The following is a 19,384-nucleotide window of genomic DNA, read 5'->3' on the forward strand; positions in this document are numbered from 1 at the left end:
GAGAAAGATGTCGGATATGATATTGATAGATGATATGCTATGATAACAATTCAGAACAATACTATCGTAAGTAGCAGCAGCAATAGTGGTAGTTGCAATAGTATTGTTCTGAACCACTGATATGATATGATAACAGTTCAGAACAATACTATCGTAACTAGCAGTGGAAATAGTGGTAGTTGCAATAGTATTGTTCTGAACCATTGATATGATATGATATGATATGATATGATATGATATGATATGATATGATATGATATGATATGATATGATATGATATGATATGATATGATAACAGTTCAGAACAATACTATCGTAACTAGCAGTGGCAATAGTGGTAGTTGCAATAGTATTATTCTGATAACAGTTCAGAACAATACCATCGTAACTAGCAGTGGCAAAAGTGGTAGTTACAATAGTATTGTTCTGAACCATTGATATGATATGATATGATATGATATGATATGATAACAGTTCAGAACAATACTATTGTAACTAGCAGTGGCAATAGTGGTAGTTGCAATAGTATTATTCTGATAACAGTTCAGAACAATACCATCGTAACTAGCAGTGGCAAAAGTGGTAGTTACAATAGTATTGTTCTGAACCATTGATATGATATGATATGATATGATATGATATGATATGATATGATATGATATGATATGATATGATATGATATGATATGATAACAGTTCAGAACAATACTATCGTAACTAGCAGTGGCAATAGTGGTAGTTGCAATAGTATTATTCTGATAACAGTTCAGAGCAATACCATCGTAACTAGCAGTGGCAAAAGTGGTAGTTACAATAGTATTGTTTTGAACCATTGATATGATATATGATATGATGATGTGATGTGATATGATATGATATGATATGATATGATGATGTGATGTGATATGATATGATATGATATGATATGATATGATATGATATGATATGATATGATATGATATGATAACAGTTCAGAACAATACTATCGTAACTAGCAGTGGCAATAGTGGTAGTTGCAATAGTATTATTCTGATAACAGTTCAGAACAATACCATCGTAACTAGCAGTGGCAAAAGTGGTAGTTACAATAGTATTGTTCTGAACCATTGATATGATATGATATGATATGATATGATATGATATGATATGATATGATATGATATGATATGATAACAGTTCAGAACAATACTATCGTAACTAGCAGTGGCAATAGTGGTAGTTGCAATAGTATTATTCTGATAACAGTTCAGAGCAATACCATCGTAACTAGCAGTGGCAAAAGTGGTAGTTACAATAGTATTGTTTTGAACCATTGATATGATATGATATGATATGATGATGTGATGTGATATGATATGATATGATATGATATGATATGATATGATATGATATGATATGATATGATATGATATGAAGACTAAAGGGGAAAAACTTGATGAGTCATGTTTTACTCTTTTCATAGGAGAGCAGGTTGAAAGTTTCAAGACGCATTATATTGTGTTGTCTTTGGGTTATCATTCTTCAAATTTCCTTGACTCTATAAGATCATTATTCTCTACAGTTAAACTACGGAAATCTACGCTACCTGAGCTATTACATGACATCTAAAACAAAAAATCGATAATTTTGGACTTTATAAAGTTTTTCCCCTGTGGTCTTCATATAATATGATATGATACATGATATGATACAATATGATATATAATGTGATGTGATATACACGGTGAGCATAAATGATTGCCCTAGTTTGGGGATTTTTTTATAGACAAACCGTAAATGATACAACAATGGTACTAATATTACCAAATAAGGTATCTCTCAAAGTTTTATTTGAAATTATCCGCGCGACGTAATTCCACTTCTTACCGGTAGAGGACCTCAGTTTACAGAGTTTACAGAAATGGTGACTGGTGTTGAGCATGCATTTGTAGCATTGGAATTTCATTCCACAAACTCCGTCATAACTGTGCAGCGACATTTTCGAGCGAGATACGATAATGATCCACGAGACGCCAAGACCATTAGACGATGGTACAATCAATTAGTGACCACAGATGTCCATGTAAAAGAAAATCTCCTGATCGGGCTTACGTGGAGCACATTCGTAATTCCCTGAAACTTAATGTCTTCCGTGCACTTTCCAACTCCAAGGTGTACGGCCCCTTCTTTTTTCTCGAACCCACCATGTCAGGACATTCTTACCTGGATATGTTAGAACAGTGGCTGAGAGTGATAGTGCTCATTTCATGTATCAACAAGATGGCGCTCCACCTCACTTCCATAACGAAGTCCAGACATTTCTAAATGACTGACTGCCAAACAGATGGATTGGTCGCGTAGGGAGAGTCGACATGCAGATCTTGTCCTGACCTCCACGTTCCCCTGACTTAACACCGTATGACTTCTGCCTGTGGGGGTATGTTAAAGACTCTGTTTTTGCACTTCCATTACCGGAAAATCTGCCAGAACTACGCGCTGCATCATCAACGCCATCGCTGCAATCGACATGGATACACTTCATCGTGTATGGGACAAATTGGACTACCGGCTTGATGTCTGCAGGGTCACAAGGGGAGCACACATCGAGCACCTATAAGGTATGTTAAAAAAACTTGGAGAGTTTCTCTATCTACTTGTATATCTAAATATTTTCTATGTTAAATTGTTAGTCCACAAATAATTTTCGTAAATAGGGCAATCATTTATGCTCACACTGTATTTACTATGATGTGATATATTAAGATACGATTAGATACGGGATTTACATGCACTATAAAATAGTATTGCTTCTTAATATATATAACCCTCGCCCTCCCCCCCATGTGTTTGATATCACATATTTCTGGATACTTAGCTGCAGTGTGGAAAGAAATGCATATTATGTCCAAATACAAAAGCTTTTTTTTTTCTTCTATAGAAAAGGGATTCGAAGGCTTACATTGTAGTCTGAGGCAAATTATTGGGTAGCTGAACGGCTGTGCTCTTGTACAATTACAGCACACCACACTGTGAACTTAACCTGGACTATGGTATGAATGATGATATATGAATTAATGATGGCAAAATGTGTCGGAAGTCCAATGCCGAAAGTTAACCAGCAATTCTGCTTCAATTGGTTGAGGGTAAACCTCGGAAAAAACTCCAACCAGGATCTGAACCCAGGCCCGCTCATTTCACGATCAGATAGTGGTGGACTACAGAAGCCTTTAAAGAAGATGAAACAAATTTAAGTGGATCATGTTTTGACAAACACTATAACAGTAACTTGCATGTGTAATATGCTTAACATATGGTTCAAAATGTGACTACTTGCCTGCTTTAGGTACTGTTACATAAAAACTGGAAGATTTCAACTATGTAATGTAAATCATATTTTTCTCAACCGTAATGTACACCACATCTGCCCAAATAGTTGATGTCATTCTTAGCTGATAGTGCATATAAATCCTGTTCCTAGATATGATGATATACGATTTCCAGACTGCTACAAACTATTACACGAACCTAAATTAAACTGGAAATAAAAGGTAAAACATTTCCTGCAATTATTATAAAATACCTGATGAGATTAATAACGAATAAAATCTAAGAATGATAGTTTTGAGGATGCTTGACTGCATCCACAAAATTGTTATTATGCTTCTTATCAATCTTGAATTCTGAACTAGATTGCCATGTAATCATACAGTATTAATTTTACATCTTCCATTTTTCACATTCTGTCAATCAGAATTTTCACGATTTGGAATAAAAATTTACATTCACATTTCTAATATCTTCTTATGCAAGATTTCTTTCTTTCCATTAAAAAAAAAAAAAAAAAAAAAAAACATATTGTGAAATGTCTTTACTAAAAAATTATTGTTTCAAAGTTTTATTTACTTTTACTTAAGTATAATAAAATGCACAACAATTACTTTATCTTTTCGAAAGCATGTCATTTACCCACTTTATAAATTAAGACAATGAAACACGCAAGGCACAAAGCCTACTATACAAAATTCATTCCCATGCATCCCCGTGCACCATCAAGGACGAGCTCGAAGCATTCCATTTCAACATTCTTTGCTATCTACAACAAAATCTCGCAACATGCAAACGTATCATAAAAGCTGGATACAACCATTCAAAGCATGCCATGCACAGGAGTTGAGAAACAAACAATTAATATAACCAATCAAATTATAAAAGCAATAATAATTACTCTCATATTGGACAGAAAAGTATTGATACATCAACTCATATTTACTTGAATATTCAACAACTAATGTATTAAAATGTTCTTTAACTATGCAAGTCCCATAGAACCAAAAATACCGTAATTACACATTAAATGCAATTAAAAATTTAAATGCTGTCATGTAAATACAAGGAAAATCACATTAATTCATATAAGGTAGTGAATGTTATAGTACTATGTTGAAAAGTGTGCAAATCATTTCAGAATTTGGCCATAACATTTAAATTATTGTCTACTAAGGAGAGGGATACTAAACGTAAAATCTATGTTGAAAATCAAGTGAAGCAAGAAAAATCATTCAGAACTTCAAATGAATTTACTGACATTCGTACTTGATACACAATTTAAAATTTGGTTCCCAAATCTTCTAATTATGTTAAGAATAGGTGTAGATTTAACTTTTTCCTTTGTTGTTAATGAATAAGAAATTCACGTATTGAAGTTTGGGTCTGTCATTGTCTTCTGGTGAAAAAAAAAAAAAAAAAAAAAAAAAAAAAAAGAGGAAGATGAGAAGGGTATCCTACTCATTGGGGTAATTACAAGAAGCTATTTCTGCTTGAATGATCGAGTCAATCAATCTATCTTCAGAAAAGGAAGGAGTAAGGATAGGGGAAGTAGTGAGGGAGAAAAAAAGTTATGATGGCATTGCACTGTTAGTTCAGAAATCTTTCCACAGATGACACTGTCATAGACATAATCAGTATACATTAGGGTGGAGTGAATCTACACATGAAATTGTTTTTTTATCTGTTTTCTAAATGTAATAGCTGCAAAAATCTGTATTTTCGCTTAACTTAAGAATGTAAAAAATATGGAGTTTCTATATTTAATTTTTGAGGTGCCTCAAGGCTGTGAAATTTCTTAAAATTATAATTTTTTTGTCTCTTTGTATATTTGTTCTATTATTTTGTTTTTCATTAAATAGCTAACGAACTGCTGTAAAATCACAGTTTTAAACTTCATTTGGAAGATTCTAAATTGGGGTTGCAGTATATAGTATTTTTGAGGGGATACAAAGGGACAAAATATACCGTATAGTATTTTACATAAAATATGACAAAAATTCCATTTCAGCCCATTTATTTTTCTTTTTAGCTAGAATTTATTCTTGCTTTCTTTTTCATTTCTTTCTGAGTGGTAACTAAATCAACAGGTCCAATTTTCATCCTTCTTTCTATTTTTTTGCTCTAGTAAAACATTCTTTCTTGTTTTGGAACACGGCGGTCTTTATAACAGTTAGGCCTACAGTATTAATATTTTTTTTTTGCATTTGTAACTGCATATATCAAATAGTTTGTTTGCTTCTTCTTTGAATTTTGCAATGTTGTCATTTTAGTTGTCGTCACTATGTCGTTTCTTACAAGGCTTCATTAAGTTTGTGTATTGATCATGGTAAGCACGAATCAGATGTAATATTCTTGTATGCCGACTTTCGGAATTTATGCCTTTACCTGGATTTCCTAGTTTTGATAAAAACTCTTTCTGAAATTCTCCAACAGCAGTTCTTTTGATTTGAAGTCAGATTTTAATTCATTTTTGACTCATAGATAATACCTATTTCATTACATCATGATAGATAGGTAATTGTGGTGGGTTCAGCCCCTCTGGCATTGCGAATACAGGGTAGAAAGTCAGATTTCTTGTATTAATATTAGAGATATTCTGATTTAAATACCCTGCAACATAAGCAGAATGAATTTCCATTAATTTTATTATATTAATTATATCATGCCTAAGAGTTTTGTGATTATTCCCAATTTTCTTATAAATTGAGATTTCTGTGATATTTCTAAATGAAACAACAGGGGACAAAAAATATGCAGAATCTTTTAACATGTTACTGGTATCCTGTTCAGATTGTCACTGGAGAATATTCTCCCACTAAAAAATCTGAACCTCAAAATTTTATGAAAATGTCAAAACATGATGCTCTTGGGGCACCTCTAAATATTAATCTAGAGAAAATATATTTTGCATTGTTCTTTATGATATCACTCCACAACTTTTCCCGGGTATTACATTTTGATTCCATAAACTTAATATTTTCACTTCACCCTAGTATACATGTAATAAAGGCATAAGTAACTAGAGTGGATCACTTAGCCCATCTTCATGTACCCAGCAGGATGCTGATAACACAAAGTTCATTGTATTTCATGGTAGCCATCAACTAGGGTTTCTTCTAACAAATGAGGGGTACTTTGATCGATTTTTGCCTATTTTCGTATATAATGCCTGTAAGTGCCTATTTGCCTGATTTATATTAATTCTGTATTTTTAAAAAGTTGAACCTATGTTGTTGTTGTTTTCTAATGCCAGGAGTTTGACAATAAAGTCATTTGACCTCTTGCACTCCAATATTTTTCAAAGATATTATCATGGTCAGCCAATGAAGCACAGATTTTGAGGTGTTCCGAATCCATTTCTTGGTTTGAGTTGCACAATGGGCAGTTAGGGGACTGATATATTCCAATTCTATGCAGGTGTTTGGCCAAACAATCATGGCCTGTTGCCAATCTAAACGCAGCTACAGATGATTTTCGTGGTAAATCGGGAATTAACTATGGGTTATGATGCAGAGAGTTCCATTTTTTCCCTTGTGATTGGCTGCAAAAGGGTATCTGTCGGATACAGGGGGGAGAGCCATTAATCCTTCCCATTGAAGGCTTTAAGGAACCAACCTGGACAAATACCCAATGTCCCATCCCTACCTTCCCGTGGTGCAGCTGTTAGTAAGCATAATTTTACAAGCTGAACTAAAGGGAGGGGCTACTCATCAATTAGCACTGGTCAGCTTGATGAGTTAATGACTGAATTTGGTATAATTTTCCTCTATCCAATACCTAATTCCCTCTTTACCCTTTCCTATCCAGTCCTCTGACTGAACTCTTACTTTCTTCGACCCCGACGGCATTAGAGCATTCGAGGCCTAGGGGTTCATTTCACTTTCCTTCCTCCTCTTTCTACTTTTCTGTTCCTAGTGCTGACCTGCTATGGCACTAAAATCGTCCTCCAGTGGCTTAAGGAGGGAAAGCTGGTGATCAACAAGATCTCCCAGCTAGGTCCAATGGACCCATCAACCAACAGCAGGTGTGGTCCTCCAGACATTCTGGGGGTTGTGTGTGAATAAAGTAGCCACCAAAATGTTAAAATATGGTGTTCACTTAAATCAGCTACAACTTGCCATTTTCACTCCAATATGAAATGAGTACCATTAAGGTAAAATTATCCAGAGGTAAAATAGTCCCCCAATCGGATCTCCGGGCGGGGACTACTTTAAGGGTACAGAATCAACTAAACATCTTACAATGGGCTGGCAGTATAACATCAGCTAAAAAGTTGAAATATACTGTTTAGCCAATATTTTCTGAATGTGTTATTCTTTGAATCTGTATTGTAAAAATTCCACTCCATGTTCCCTTAGGTTTCCAGCGACTCAAAATTTGTTTCTGGAAGAGTGTGTTTTTTCTAAATCGTCATGGCTTCTATTGTGTATGGTGAGTCACCTACTACCAGTTACAGTAAATGGTGCCAATGAACACTTACATCCCTTAATTAAACTGTCAATCACTATCTTTCATTCAAGTGGAAACACTTTCAATCAACATTGGGCTGTGGATAGTGTCGAAGGAACAGACGGACATTGTGTTGACATACTTTGTCTCAGTTCACTTTACTCGTCTACTGAAGACTGGTACTGTACTTTGTGTTAAGTGATGTGGCAGTGTTCCACACTTTTGGTTGATATTTACTGGGCAGTTGCTTCACCATGTGAAAAGAACCGGTTGCATTAAAACCAAACTGAATAATTTCGTGAAAGAATTCGGTGGGTGATGAAGTGTTTTCAACTGATGGTTCAATCTTGTTTTGCATAGTGTGTGGAACGTCAATGAATAAAACTGTGCGAAAATTGCCATGTTTCATAGCATGATTTAAAGATTTATTTCATTTGATAGCAATTGTTCATGTTCCACACATATTGCATTAATGAGAGCTTTATATTGACGTAAAATGTCAGTACTTATCTTGAAAGATTCAAAACTAAATTAAAAAATAGTGCCTATTTTCAAATGCCTTTTTGCCTGCCTTTAAATTTTTTTAGTGTCTAACATCTGATCTCCACTGATAATCCTGTTTATCAATCAATCAATCTTCTTAATGTATCTAGCTGTTTGCTGACAACATAAAGTCCACTATAGTCCACATAATCCTGTTTATAACAACACCGACTATAGAAAAAATGTTTAGCAATCTTCAGGAGCATTTCGAAGCATGTCTAAGAAATAATGGAGGATATTTTTACAATATGTAGGGGAGAGTCGGGTAGTATCGGAATCGGGTAGTATCGGACAGTGCGTTTCTTTCATCTACCACCATATGGTAGTACCCGAATGACATGGTTACGTTTCTCTATGCAACATCACAGAAACGTAACCACGTCAATCAGGTACTATCATCGTGTTGTTGATGAAAGAAACTCACTGTCCGATATTACTCGATGTCCGATACTACCCGACTCTCCCCTACACATTACTGGTTGATACTGTATGTATCTCAATTAAATTTTATGTTTTTTTTATTCTGGGCCATACTGTAATTCCTGAGGATCCAAGTGTAGTTGCATCTTTTCGATTACTCACAGGGCATGACTGTTTGTCAAAACACTTTATTTTTTCACCATTTTGTCCATTGTGAAGTGTTCAGGAAGAAATGGATCAGCAATGTCTAAACTCCCACTGTGTGTGAAAAATATTGGAGAGCAAGAGAGTTAATAGCTTTATTGGCAAGAACTGAGCTTAGTTAGCAACTTATTAAAATAAGGTTAGGGTAGGGGGCCAATCACTGGAGAGGTCTCATTTCCAGATGCTTGTAACATTTTCTCATGCTGAGCTTACAGGAAATCTTTAGAGAGTCTACAAAAAGCAACAACTTTCTGGAGCTTTTGCAACACATGGGAGTAAGACTGGATGTAAAACCCAAGCTCCAGATAGTGCAAAGTAAGTAGAGGTAATTAGAAGAGCTTTTCGTTTTCTCCTGCTGTAATATTGAGTGATATAGGCCTATGTTAATTGTTTCTCTGTAAATAAGATATATAGCCTATATATATATATTTTTTTTTTACAAAATGTTAATTCTATTTTCAGTATAAGGAACAGAGCTATGGCTATTATTAGATACTGTCAATTTCTTTTTTAATGCTCTGGACACTTTTGCCAGGGAATTTTGAACAAGCAGAATATGATGGCCACAACCCACTCTTAAGTTTATCTTCGAATTCGCAGTTGTATAATAAACATTTTCACAAGCACAACGATGTTAATATTTTATATTTGATATATGTATTGCCTGATGATGGCCCAGATGACGAAAACGTTTGCATCTTTAAATAAATTAGAACAAATGTTATAAAATATAACTTGCTTTTTATATTTATTATATGGTAAGTCATAAAGATATTTTAAAGCTTGATACAAGTATATAAGTATGGATTAATCTTGCTCAAGATAGGGACCAATGGCGGACTTATGTGAGGGCGGCAATGAACCTCCAGGTTCCTTAAAAGACATTTGTAAGTAAGTAAATGTATAAATTTGGGAGCACACAGTAGCATAGTACTTAAGAAGCTAGCTGGAGGTAGCGGGTTTGATTCTCAATGGAGTCATAAATTTTTACAATTGATTTAATCCTTCCAGCTGCACTATGGTCCTGCACTCTGCCCTTAACCGAAAGAGTACCAAGGAGTTTTCTTGGGGGTAAAGGCAGCAAGCACATATAGTAGAACTGAACTGAATCCCTACTGCTATTAGTGTTGATTATGTGCGAAGAGACGAGTCTTAACTTCCCAGTAGCCTATGGACCACTTTAGCATGTAATAATATATCAAATGTATAAATCTTATTCCTTGTTTGAGATTATAAATTATTTCTGCAAATGTGGGCCATACACTCAATTCTAATTTTACTTTTATAGTCCCGTCACTCTAATTTCCGGCAGCCAATCGCGTTGCAGGTCGGCTACATTTAAACGTGTGAGTCTTGTGATTCGCTGAGGAAGACATTATTCATTTCTTAAGGCTCGATAAATACTTAATATAATCGCCCGCCATTTTCGCTCTTTCATTAGCGTTCGCAGAAAGCACACGAGGACATTATTTGCCGCTCAATTATTTGCTGAATTACAGTGCGTTTGATTTATTATTATAGGAGCTATGACATGATAATGTTTAACGGTGTGGCAAATAGATCCCTCGTCTGGCAGTTAGGCAACGAAAGAACAAAAATGGCGAATGATACTATCTACCCAGACTTTATAGAGCCTTGACTTCCTAAGACGTAAGCAAAGAGAAGGAGTCACGCTGGGAATAACAGCGTCGCAACTATAGTATAAGAATTTTGTATGATAAATATGTTTGAATATTTCAAAACTAAATCCCATTCATTTCACACAGCAATTCATTAGTAATACAAAATTTACTACCTTATTGAATTAATGAGATTTTTTACTGAGACATATAACCACATAAAAGCTTGAAATCAATCAAAACTACTGTACTTAATAGTCTGTTAAATTATGTTAAGATACCAACATGCTAGCATTAAACGTCTAGCAATGTCTTACCTTCATCATCCTCTTCCATACTATGAATATCATGAGGATGCGTCTCTAAGACGACTAGGGCATCACTGTGTTTACGTTTAATACCCCGTTCTGCCACTGCAGCCACCAGTCCCACGTTACTGCTACTGCTGCAGAGTTTGGGGTTAACACTACTCCGAGGTAAGACTCTTCTCTCATCATTATTGTTATATTCAAATATCTGCCTTGAACTAACAATGGCTTCTTGTTGCTGCTTTGAAAGAAGTTCACCACTCCCATTCCCACTAAACGCCGATAATCCCGCTACAGTAGAAGATTCCACGTACATATTATTAACACTCCTCCTTCGCTCACTCTCACACATCAGATGTCCTGTACCAGTCACACCCACGATCACATCACCCCCAACGTATTTAGTAGAGTACTCGGTCTGATGAGGACTTGATGCATTGCTGTTGAAGCCTCCTTCGGTAACAGTCGGACTCACAAAGATGCCTTTACCACTACTCACACTTCCCCAGTCATACTCGGCTTGGTCCCCGATGCCTGAAGTATCTTGCTCATTGCTGCTTGATACACAGTGTACCATCGGCATCGGAGACGCAGTCACACCTGAAGACTGTTGGCGCACTTGGATATTCTCACCGTTAGCACTGATACCCCCACACGACCCCGTGACGGGACACGACGAAGGAGAAGGAGACGACAAGCCATCATCGGTACTCCCAACACCCGTTGAATGTGTTGTTGTGTCTGCAGAAGGAGTTTGGGGACGTCCATCAGAACTACCGCTGCTACCACCGCCTCCGGGATCGACCGGACTGTGTGTCGTCGTATCCGGTGGACTGCCACCAGATGACACAGCAGTTGATGTCTGACAAAATGTGCTGTTAGTCGTTACGACCAGAGATCCTGGAGTTACCGATGGAGAAGACGATGCCTGGACACTCTGGTTTACAGCTGTCTGTGTTGACACCGAGTGCTTCATCATCAGAGGTGTTTGTCTAGGGGGCGGAGGCGATGACGACACACTGATGTTGCTTTGCTGGATTGGACTAGGCTGCATCTTGTCCTGCACACACTGGGTGGTGCTGCTTCCCACTATGAAGTTCTGTTGATTTACATTCAGCGTTGTGGCCGATGCTACAGTGTTGCTGGTGTTGTTGCCTGCAAAGTTCTGAGGGGTCGTGCCAAGCTGTTGGTTATTGGACACCATTGTCGTTTGCTGCTGGACGATTGTGGTGTTCTGTTGTACTACAGTCGTGTTCTGGTGGTTCTGAGATGTAGGAACTGTGCATGGTACCATCAGGGTCTGTCCCATCTGTCCACACTGTATGAACTCCTGCTGAGGTTGGTGTGTTCCTTGATTAGTTCTTACAGGAGATGTGTTGGTTGTGAAGGACATCTGCTGATTGGGACTGACATTTGCTACCAATGGGCTCAGTTGTCCGCCAAAAGCAGCCGTACCATTCATAAGGAACTGACCGCCAGTGGGCGAACTTGCCAAGAATTGTGGACCTCCACTATTCTGTTGCTGTAGCATAGGACCAGTGGTCATCTTCCCTCCAGTTGTGGGTGTCCGGATAACCATTCCTGCAGGACCTGCTGCAAGGATACTCTGTCCAGTTGGATGACCAAATACTGCAGTTCCTCCGTGACTCTGAACAGGTGTTAGGACATTCTGACCATTAACATTCTGTAACTGCAACTGAACACCCAGATTCGTAGCATCTGGAAGAAGGGTAGTGGTTCCGTCAGTGGCCATGACCATGCCTCCCAAACTAGGAACAATAAACTGCTGAAATGTTGGGAAGTTCTGAACAACACCAGCAGCACCGTTTAAGAGATTCACAGGCTGGAGAAGATTTATCTGTTGTGGTGGTTGAGAAGTGGCAGGAGCTGCAATTAGTTGCTGAGTTCCAAAATGTCCTGTAGTTGTGCCTGGCTGTCCATTCATTAGGATCTGTGCTGGTGCTCCAGCCTTGCCCGGCACTATTGTCAATGCCTGAAGCATGGGTCCGGTAGTAGCTATGCTCTGATGTGGACCCGACATGGTGAAACTCTGTTGTGGGAAGTTCTGTTGCTGCTGTTGCTGCATGACAATGCCTGTTGCAGTGGCTGTTGCTGCAGCTGCTGGTGAGTTCTGCTGCGACGCTATATGCAGCATTGATGCCACAGTCTGCTGAGGCACTTTACGCTTCTTGCCACCTTTCTTCTTCACGGAGCCGGGTGCAGATGCAGCGTGATGTGACATCTCCGGTGGTGAAAGGAGTGAAGGCTGCTGAGGTGTGTGACGTACATAACCAGAAGTAGTCTGGTTATTTCTGGATCCAGGATGATCTTGATTCATAGAATCCAACAGCTGCCCTATTCCATTCCCTGCACTGTTTGGTCCCTGGGAATGATGAATGACATTCCCAGTTGCAACCGCAAGATGAGGAATCTGCATTGCATTCTGGTTGAGTCCAGCCATCCCGTCAACAGTCATCACACTCGGTTGTATCAGTAATGGTGCTGGTAATGCATTCACCAGAACTGTTGGCTGACCAAGAACCTGCTGTGCAACCCCTACAGCTGGAATAACTTGCGTAACTGCGGCAGTTACACTCGTCACCATGGGAGACACTGACATGGGTGGCATGGAGGAGTGGCTAACAAGTTTTGCCATCGAGTGTGGCGGAGGTGGTTGAGGTGGTGGTGCCATCAGTCCTGCAGTTGCACCTGGTGGGGTCATCACATTTCCAGTGTTTGCCATTATTAACTGACCTCCACTCGACACTAAAATATGTCCTGGAGGAAGTCCGGGTGGTGCACCAGGTGGTTTTAATATAGCTGCCGCCTGTTGTTGTTGCTGCTGTTGATGCTGCTGTGGTTGTTGGGGAGTTTGTACACCATTTCCTGATGTCATCATATTTTGCTGCTGTTGTGGCACCTGAATACTGCTTACAACACTTTGAACCATTTCCAAAGGTGATTTTGACACAGTTGCAACTTGCATGCCTTGAGAGTGTCCCGCTGGTATTGATACTGATGACTGCGGTATAGTCATCATGGCTGCCTGACTTGTATACACTGGAGGAACAGGTAACATAGACGAAGGGGGAGTATTAGCAGTTGGGGCAGATGGGTTGCCAACTGATACAGTTGCAGTATTTGCTTTCCCAGCCAACACAGAAGTTATCGTATTACTGCTCACTGTATGTCCGCTTGCCATTGTTGTCACCATTGTTGTTGACTGAACTGCAAACTTCTGGGCTCTCGTCTGATCATGCACATGGTGACAATAGTTGTCGCTTGATCTGTTCGGATGTTGTCTTACAACAGGAGGGTTGGATGCACCAGGAGAAGAACAAGGTACGTTTTCATTTCTAGGAGCCTGGAAATGACCTTGTGGTGGATTTGGATATGAGTAAAGCCCTGGAGGACTTACATTAGGCACTGTAAATGGAGACGATGAAGATGACGAGGAGGAAATGTATACATTATTTGATGTCGAAGACGTGTCAGGCATTCGACAGCTTTGTGAAGAAGTAGGTGTGGATGACGTTGGCGATGCTTCAGGTTGTGGCAAACTGTATGTTTCTACAGGAGAACCATTGCTTGTACTAACAGTGCCACCCTGAATAGGCCCTCTCGAGTCAGATGGCATTGGTATCTGATGACGCTGAGGCACAGGATTCCCCAACCTGTCAAATGTAGAGGATGTCACAGGATTATCTTCTTGGATAATGTTAGGTGTTGGAGTTCCACTGTTTGAACTGTGTTGAATCATAGTATCATTTGGTGTACTTCCAGAATTATGCTGCCCATGATACATTTTAAAATCAGTGGACATATTAGCATGTTGTTGTTGTTGTTGTTGTTGCTGCTGTTGTTGGGATTGTTGTGTATGAACTCGTTGGTTACCAGGATTAATATTCGTAGGATCTGGCTGCATGATTTGCTGTTGAATTTGTTGGTGTATTTGGTGATGGAATAGCATATTTTCCCCAACATTATTTCCAGATGATGAAACAGGAAGGAGAGACCCAGAACTAACAACACAACCTTGACAATGACTTCCCATTTCCACTCTCTGATCTGATAAAGCACTGCTATCAGGCATTCCAATCCCAAGCATGGCTGAACCTTGCCCCTGAGGCTGGTTGTATGGAGATGTAGCAACTGTTGTTGTCGGAATTGGACTGCTGATTGTATGATGTGATGTTATAGCTACAGGGTTTTGAATTGAAGTATGGGTATTGAGGTTTGACTGTTGCACAGGAATGTTGGTACTTGCCCTAGAACTGAAATTAGATGTTCCTTTTGGAGCTGGTAAAAGGACATTACTTGGAAGAGGTACGCCAACTGTTGCTGGCGAAGAACATGAAGTTGGAAGATTAACTACAGCACTCTGTGGACTTGAAACTTGTTGTTCTGGATTTCTAACCGGACTGTGACACATGAAATTGGGACCACCAACGCCAGTTTGCCGTGAGATTGTGCTGTTCAGCAATGCTGTCTGCTGCGCTAAATAGCCACTAGGATCTTCCATGAATGAAGGGATGTTTGGGTTGTTTCCTGCAACATAAGTGGGGTTGGAGTTATCACTGTTAGGATGTGAAGGTGGTGGGCGATTGTGTTCTAGAGGAATCTGTCGCACATCAATGTTTGGGCAAGGTGCGTGGGAGTCCATTGGAGTTGACCCTGCATTGCCTGGCATCCCACCTACACCGATTCGGTGGTGTTGATGGTGTTCTAGAATATTATATGGTCTCTGTTTCCTAGCAGATGAACCTGATTTTCCTGACCCTTTAGGCTTCTTTCTTGACACTTCTTCTGTCCACACAGGTGGTGGAGGTGTATGGTGATGCAATGGAGGAACACGATCATAACTGTTTGGAGGTGGCAAAGTATTAGACTGTGGAGTCGGCGTAACTACTGGAGAATGATGTTGCTGATGCATTGTGATCATTGTTGTTCCAGCACCCGTGTTATTGGCATTGCGGTTCTGTTGTTGCCACGGTGGTGCTCTTTGCTGGTGCATCATCATAACACCACCGCCACTTCCCGGGGGATTGACAGATGGACCTGATGACACCATTTGGTGATGTTGCTGTTGTTGCATCTGTACAATGTTTTGATGCTGCTGTTGTTGCTGCGATTGTTGCTGCTGTTGCTGTTGAACCACTTGCTGCCCTCTGTTATACTGATCAACAAACACACCAGCAGGACCTGAAATGTTTGTACCATTGTTGCACGACACTGGTACAAACTGCTGGTGTTGTTGTGGCTGCCTGCTGTTTTGTACCATGGATGGCTGTTGTTGCTGTTGTTGTTGTTGCTGCAACATGACTTTGTTCTGATCTTCTAACCTTGGCTGTTGAACTTGATACTGATTTTGCTGTCCGTAAAACTGTTGTTGCTGTTGCATTCTCAACATGTGAAGGTCCTGAGACGTTTGACTGGAACCTGAAGAATTAATGACACCTGAGTACATAACATGTTGCTGTTTATTATTGCCGCAAGCACTGGCGTTCTGCATTTCATCAGGAGTACCGCTTAGAGGCGGTACCCTCTGCTGGGGTTGACATAGAATGCTGGGGTTACCACCACCGTGAACCATCATCCCTCCAGCACTCATAACAACCTGATTACCAGCACCGCCAACCATCACAGAAGCCGTATTATTGTTGCTCATAACAGTATTGCCAGGTAAAACAGCTGCATTGCCATTTGTAACCATTTCACTTTGATGAGGATTCCCTGCACTGTTGCCACTTTGAGCACTGGAATGTTCCAACACGGGATTATGCTGCTGACTATTGGGAGGGACATTCATGACAGGCTGACCTATTAAATTCTGCTGCTGCTGCGTTAAGTTGTTCAGATGCAAAGGTGAGGCATTTGGATGGACCATGATATTTCCACCTAAGATGGCCGGTGGTACTCCGCCATTTGGAGTGCTATAACGGAGGAATTGTGGTGAAGAATTGACGCCTTGAATGATGTTTGGATCCGAAGTAAAGTTTGGAGGAGGAAACTGAGGCCTGTTTGGTATCTGTGGGCCGCCTGAAGAAGGAAGTTGGTTGGTTCCAGTAGGAGATGGCCCTCCACTCCAATTCTGCAATAAAGGAAAAATTTTACACAGTGTTCAATAAAATTTTAAAAAAATCAGAGCATTTATTTACTACAATCACTTCTGTGTTCGCAGTGTAAAATGTGATAAATCTAAAAATGTGATTCTGAGAAAATTAAATTTAAAAGTTTGACAAAGTACAGTCATTTATTAGACAGTAAATGAAATATTAATTTAAAATAATTGTTAAACAGTAAATTAAATATTAATTTAAAATAATTAATGTCTACTATTATTAATGACTATAGAGTATGACTACTATTTTTTTATTATTCATTTTAGTGTCCCTAATTATTGTTTTAAGTAAAAGTTACACATGAAAATTGAACTTAACGTATTTCAGAAAATAAACATTGATTTAATTTAGGATATTCATGCATAACTTCATACAACAATCTACTGGAAATAGCACACTGTCAGAAATATGATTTTTTTTTTTAACTAATGCCACTAGGCTGTCTTTCAACATTTCAGATCTTCTCTTCTGGCCAATGCCGTACGTGTAACCCACTTCTCAGGTCGGGATGCTTGAAAGATGGAGTTATGTTACCCTGATGATATGATAGGATGACTACATACAATCATATAGCTCCCAGAAGGGGTCTTAAATCTAAACTTAACCTAAATTCCAGACCATGGACGAACATAGGTACAATTCTCTTCAAGGAAAAATTCCTGTACTCTAACCACTAGGCCATATGGCTGTCCATATATAATGAAAATAATAACATTCAATAATATTTATGGAATGCATGCTAATTCGAGTTCTCATGGGGAAGAAATTCCATAATGAAATTTTTGTTAGTGTATGAGACCAGTGCCCAACAAGCATCATGATGAATTTGACGAATTACAATAGGTAGCGAAATACACTTAAAAAATCAGCTATAACAGCTGGAGAGGTCATCATGCTAACCAAATAATACCTCTGTTCTTGTTGAATGTTTGTTCACCTGTGCTAAGGCATGTGGGCATGAGACCAGCAGTTAGTTAGCCTTGGTCCTTCATGGGTTATCATACCATGGACGGATTTTAGATGGTTCAGTAGATGAAAAGGTGAATACTGGATGGATTAGTAAGTGGAGGGTGGGACAAGCCACTCACACGTGTCCACTGGGCTACTTCCAGATTTCTACATGGCCGACAGAACTTTTTTCTGGTGCCCTTTATTAGGGACAGGGTTCTTTTACGTGCTATGAAATGAAGACACAGGACCCACACAGCCTGACTTCTCTTTTGAGGAAACCATGCTTAGGATTTTATTACTTATCATCCTGCAAACATTGGATTTAATGGCTAGCATGATAATGTTAAGTGTTAAGGTGATGTACTACTGAGAATCGTCAGTTTGACAAATTTTATTATTTTTTTTTTCCGCGCTAAAACTAGAATAACATCATTGTATAGAGCACATCTAGTTCAGAAAGCATGGGTAGACATAACGGCTCGGTTAGAAAAGCCAACGTACTATGGTAGGAACGATCATGATTTTAAAATCAAATGTAGGAAACAGAAAACGGATGTAGGTAAATTCTCATTTTTAAATAGAACTATAAATGATTGGAATGACCTACCTGCAGCGGTCTTTGAGGGCTGTCCTTCCTTAAGGAGATTCAAAAATAACTTAAAAAGTTGTGTATAAAGTGCAAATTAAAATTAAGGTGACATTTAACATTTAATTTTTTAAGGTGACATATACTACTAGGTTCAAAAAGTTCCCGGAATTTTACTACCATTTTTCGTATTAATATATAACAAGGGATATTATACATTTGTTTTGTTGGTAACATTCATGATGTCATTTCCTTAAAGTTTGTTGATAATGACGATTGTTGGTTTTGAGTTGTAGGCAATTGTTTATCATAGTATTTTGTTTGTTCGTCGCTTTTTGTAATTATGTCCACAGAGCAACGTACAAACATAAAGTTCTGTGTTTTGTTACACAAAACTCCTGCAGAGACATTAAGATTGTTGGAAGAAGCATATGGCGAAGCAGCAAAGAAAAAAACTCAAGTGTATGCCTGGCATAAACGCTTTTCTGGTGGCCGCGATACGAACGCAGCGGTCGACCAACAACTACAACAACGCTCAGCATGTGCGTAATGTTGTGAGGGACGACCGACGTAAAACCATAAAAGAGATAGCAGCAGAGGTCGGAATATCAGTCGGAAGTGTACACAATGTTCTTCACAAGCATCTCAACATGCATTACGTGTCTCAGAAGTTAGTTCGAAAATGTCGGCAGAACAGAAAGAAACAAGAATGACTCTTGCTGGGGACATGATCAGTATGGCTGATGAAGATGGTGATTTCTTAAACAAATTATTGCTGGTAATGAAACTTGGTGCTACTTGTACGACCCAGTCCCTAAACGACAGTCATCTGAGTGGAAATCGAAAACATCTCCTCGGATGCAAAAATTTCCTAGGG

General features: G+C 38.8%; 1 protein-coding gene across 3 annotated transcripts in view; it reads right to left on the bottom strand.

Moving 5' to 3' along the window:
• LOC138704602 (nuclear receptor coactivator 6-like) overlaps positions 1-19,384 on the bottom strand; it is a 708,935-nt gene that overhangs the window by 36,674 nt on the left and 652,877 nt on the right. For all 3 annotated transcript variants that reach the window (XR_011333375.1, XM_069832672.1, XM_069832673.1), the window contains exon 6: positions 10,858-16,939. Coding sequence is in view for 2 of the 3 variants with exons in the window: in XM_069832672.1 (XP_069688773.1) it covers positions 10,858-16,939 (6,082 nt within the window). In the remaining variant the exon portion in view is untranslated. The remainder of the gene's footprint in view (positions 1-10,857; positions 16,940-19,384) is intronic.

The sequence above is a fragment of the Periplaneta americana genome, chromosome 8 (genome assembly GCF_040183065.1).
Source record: "Periplaneta americana isolate PAMFEO1 chromosome 8, P.americana_PAMFEO1_priV1, whole genome shotgun sequence".
NCBI classification, from domain to species: domain Eukaryota; kingdom Metazoa; phylum Arthropoda; class Insecta; order Blattodea; family Blattidae; genus Periplaneta; species Periplaneta americana.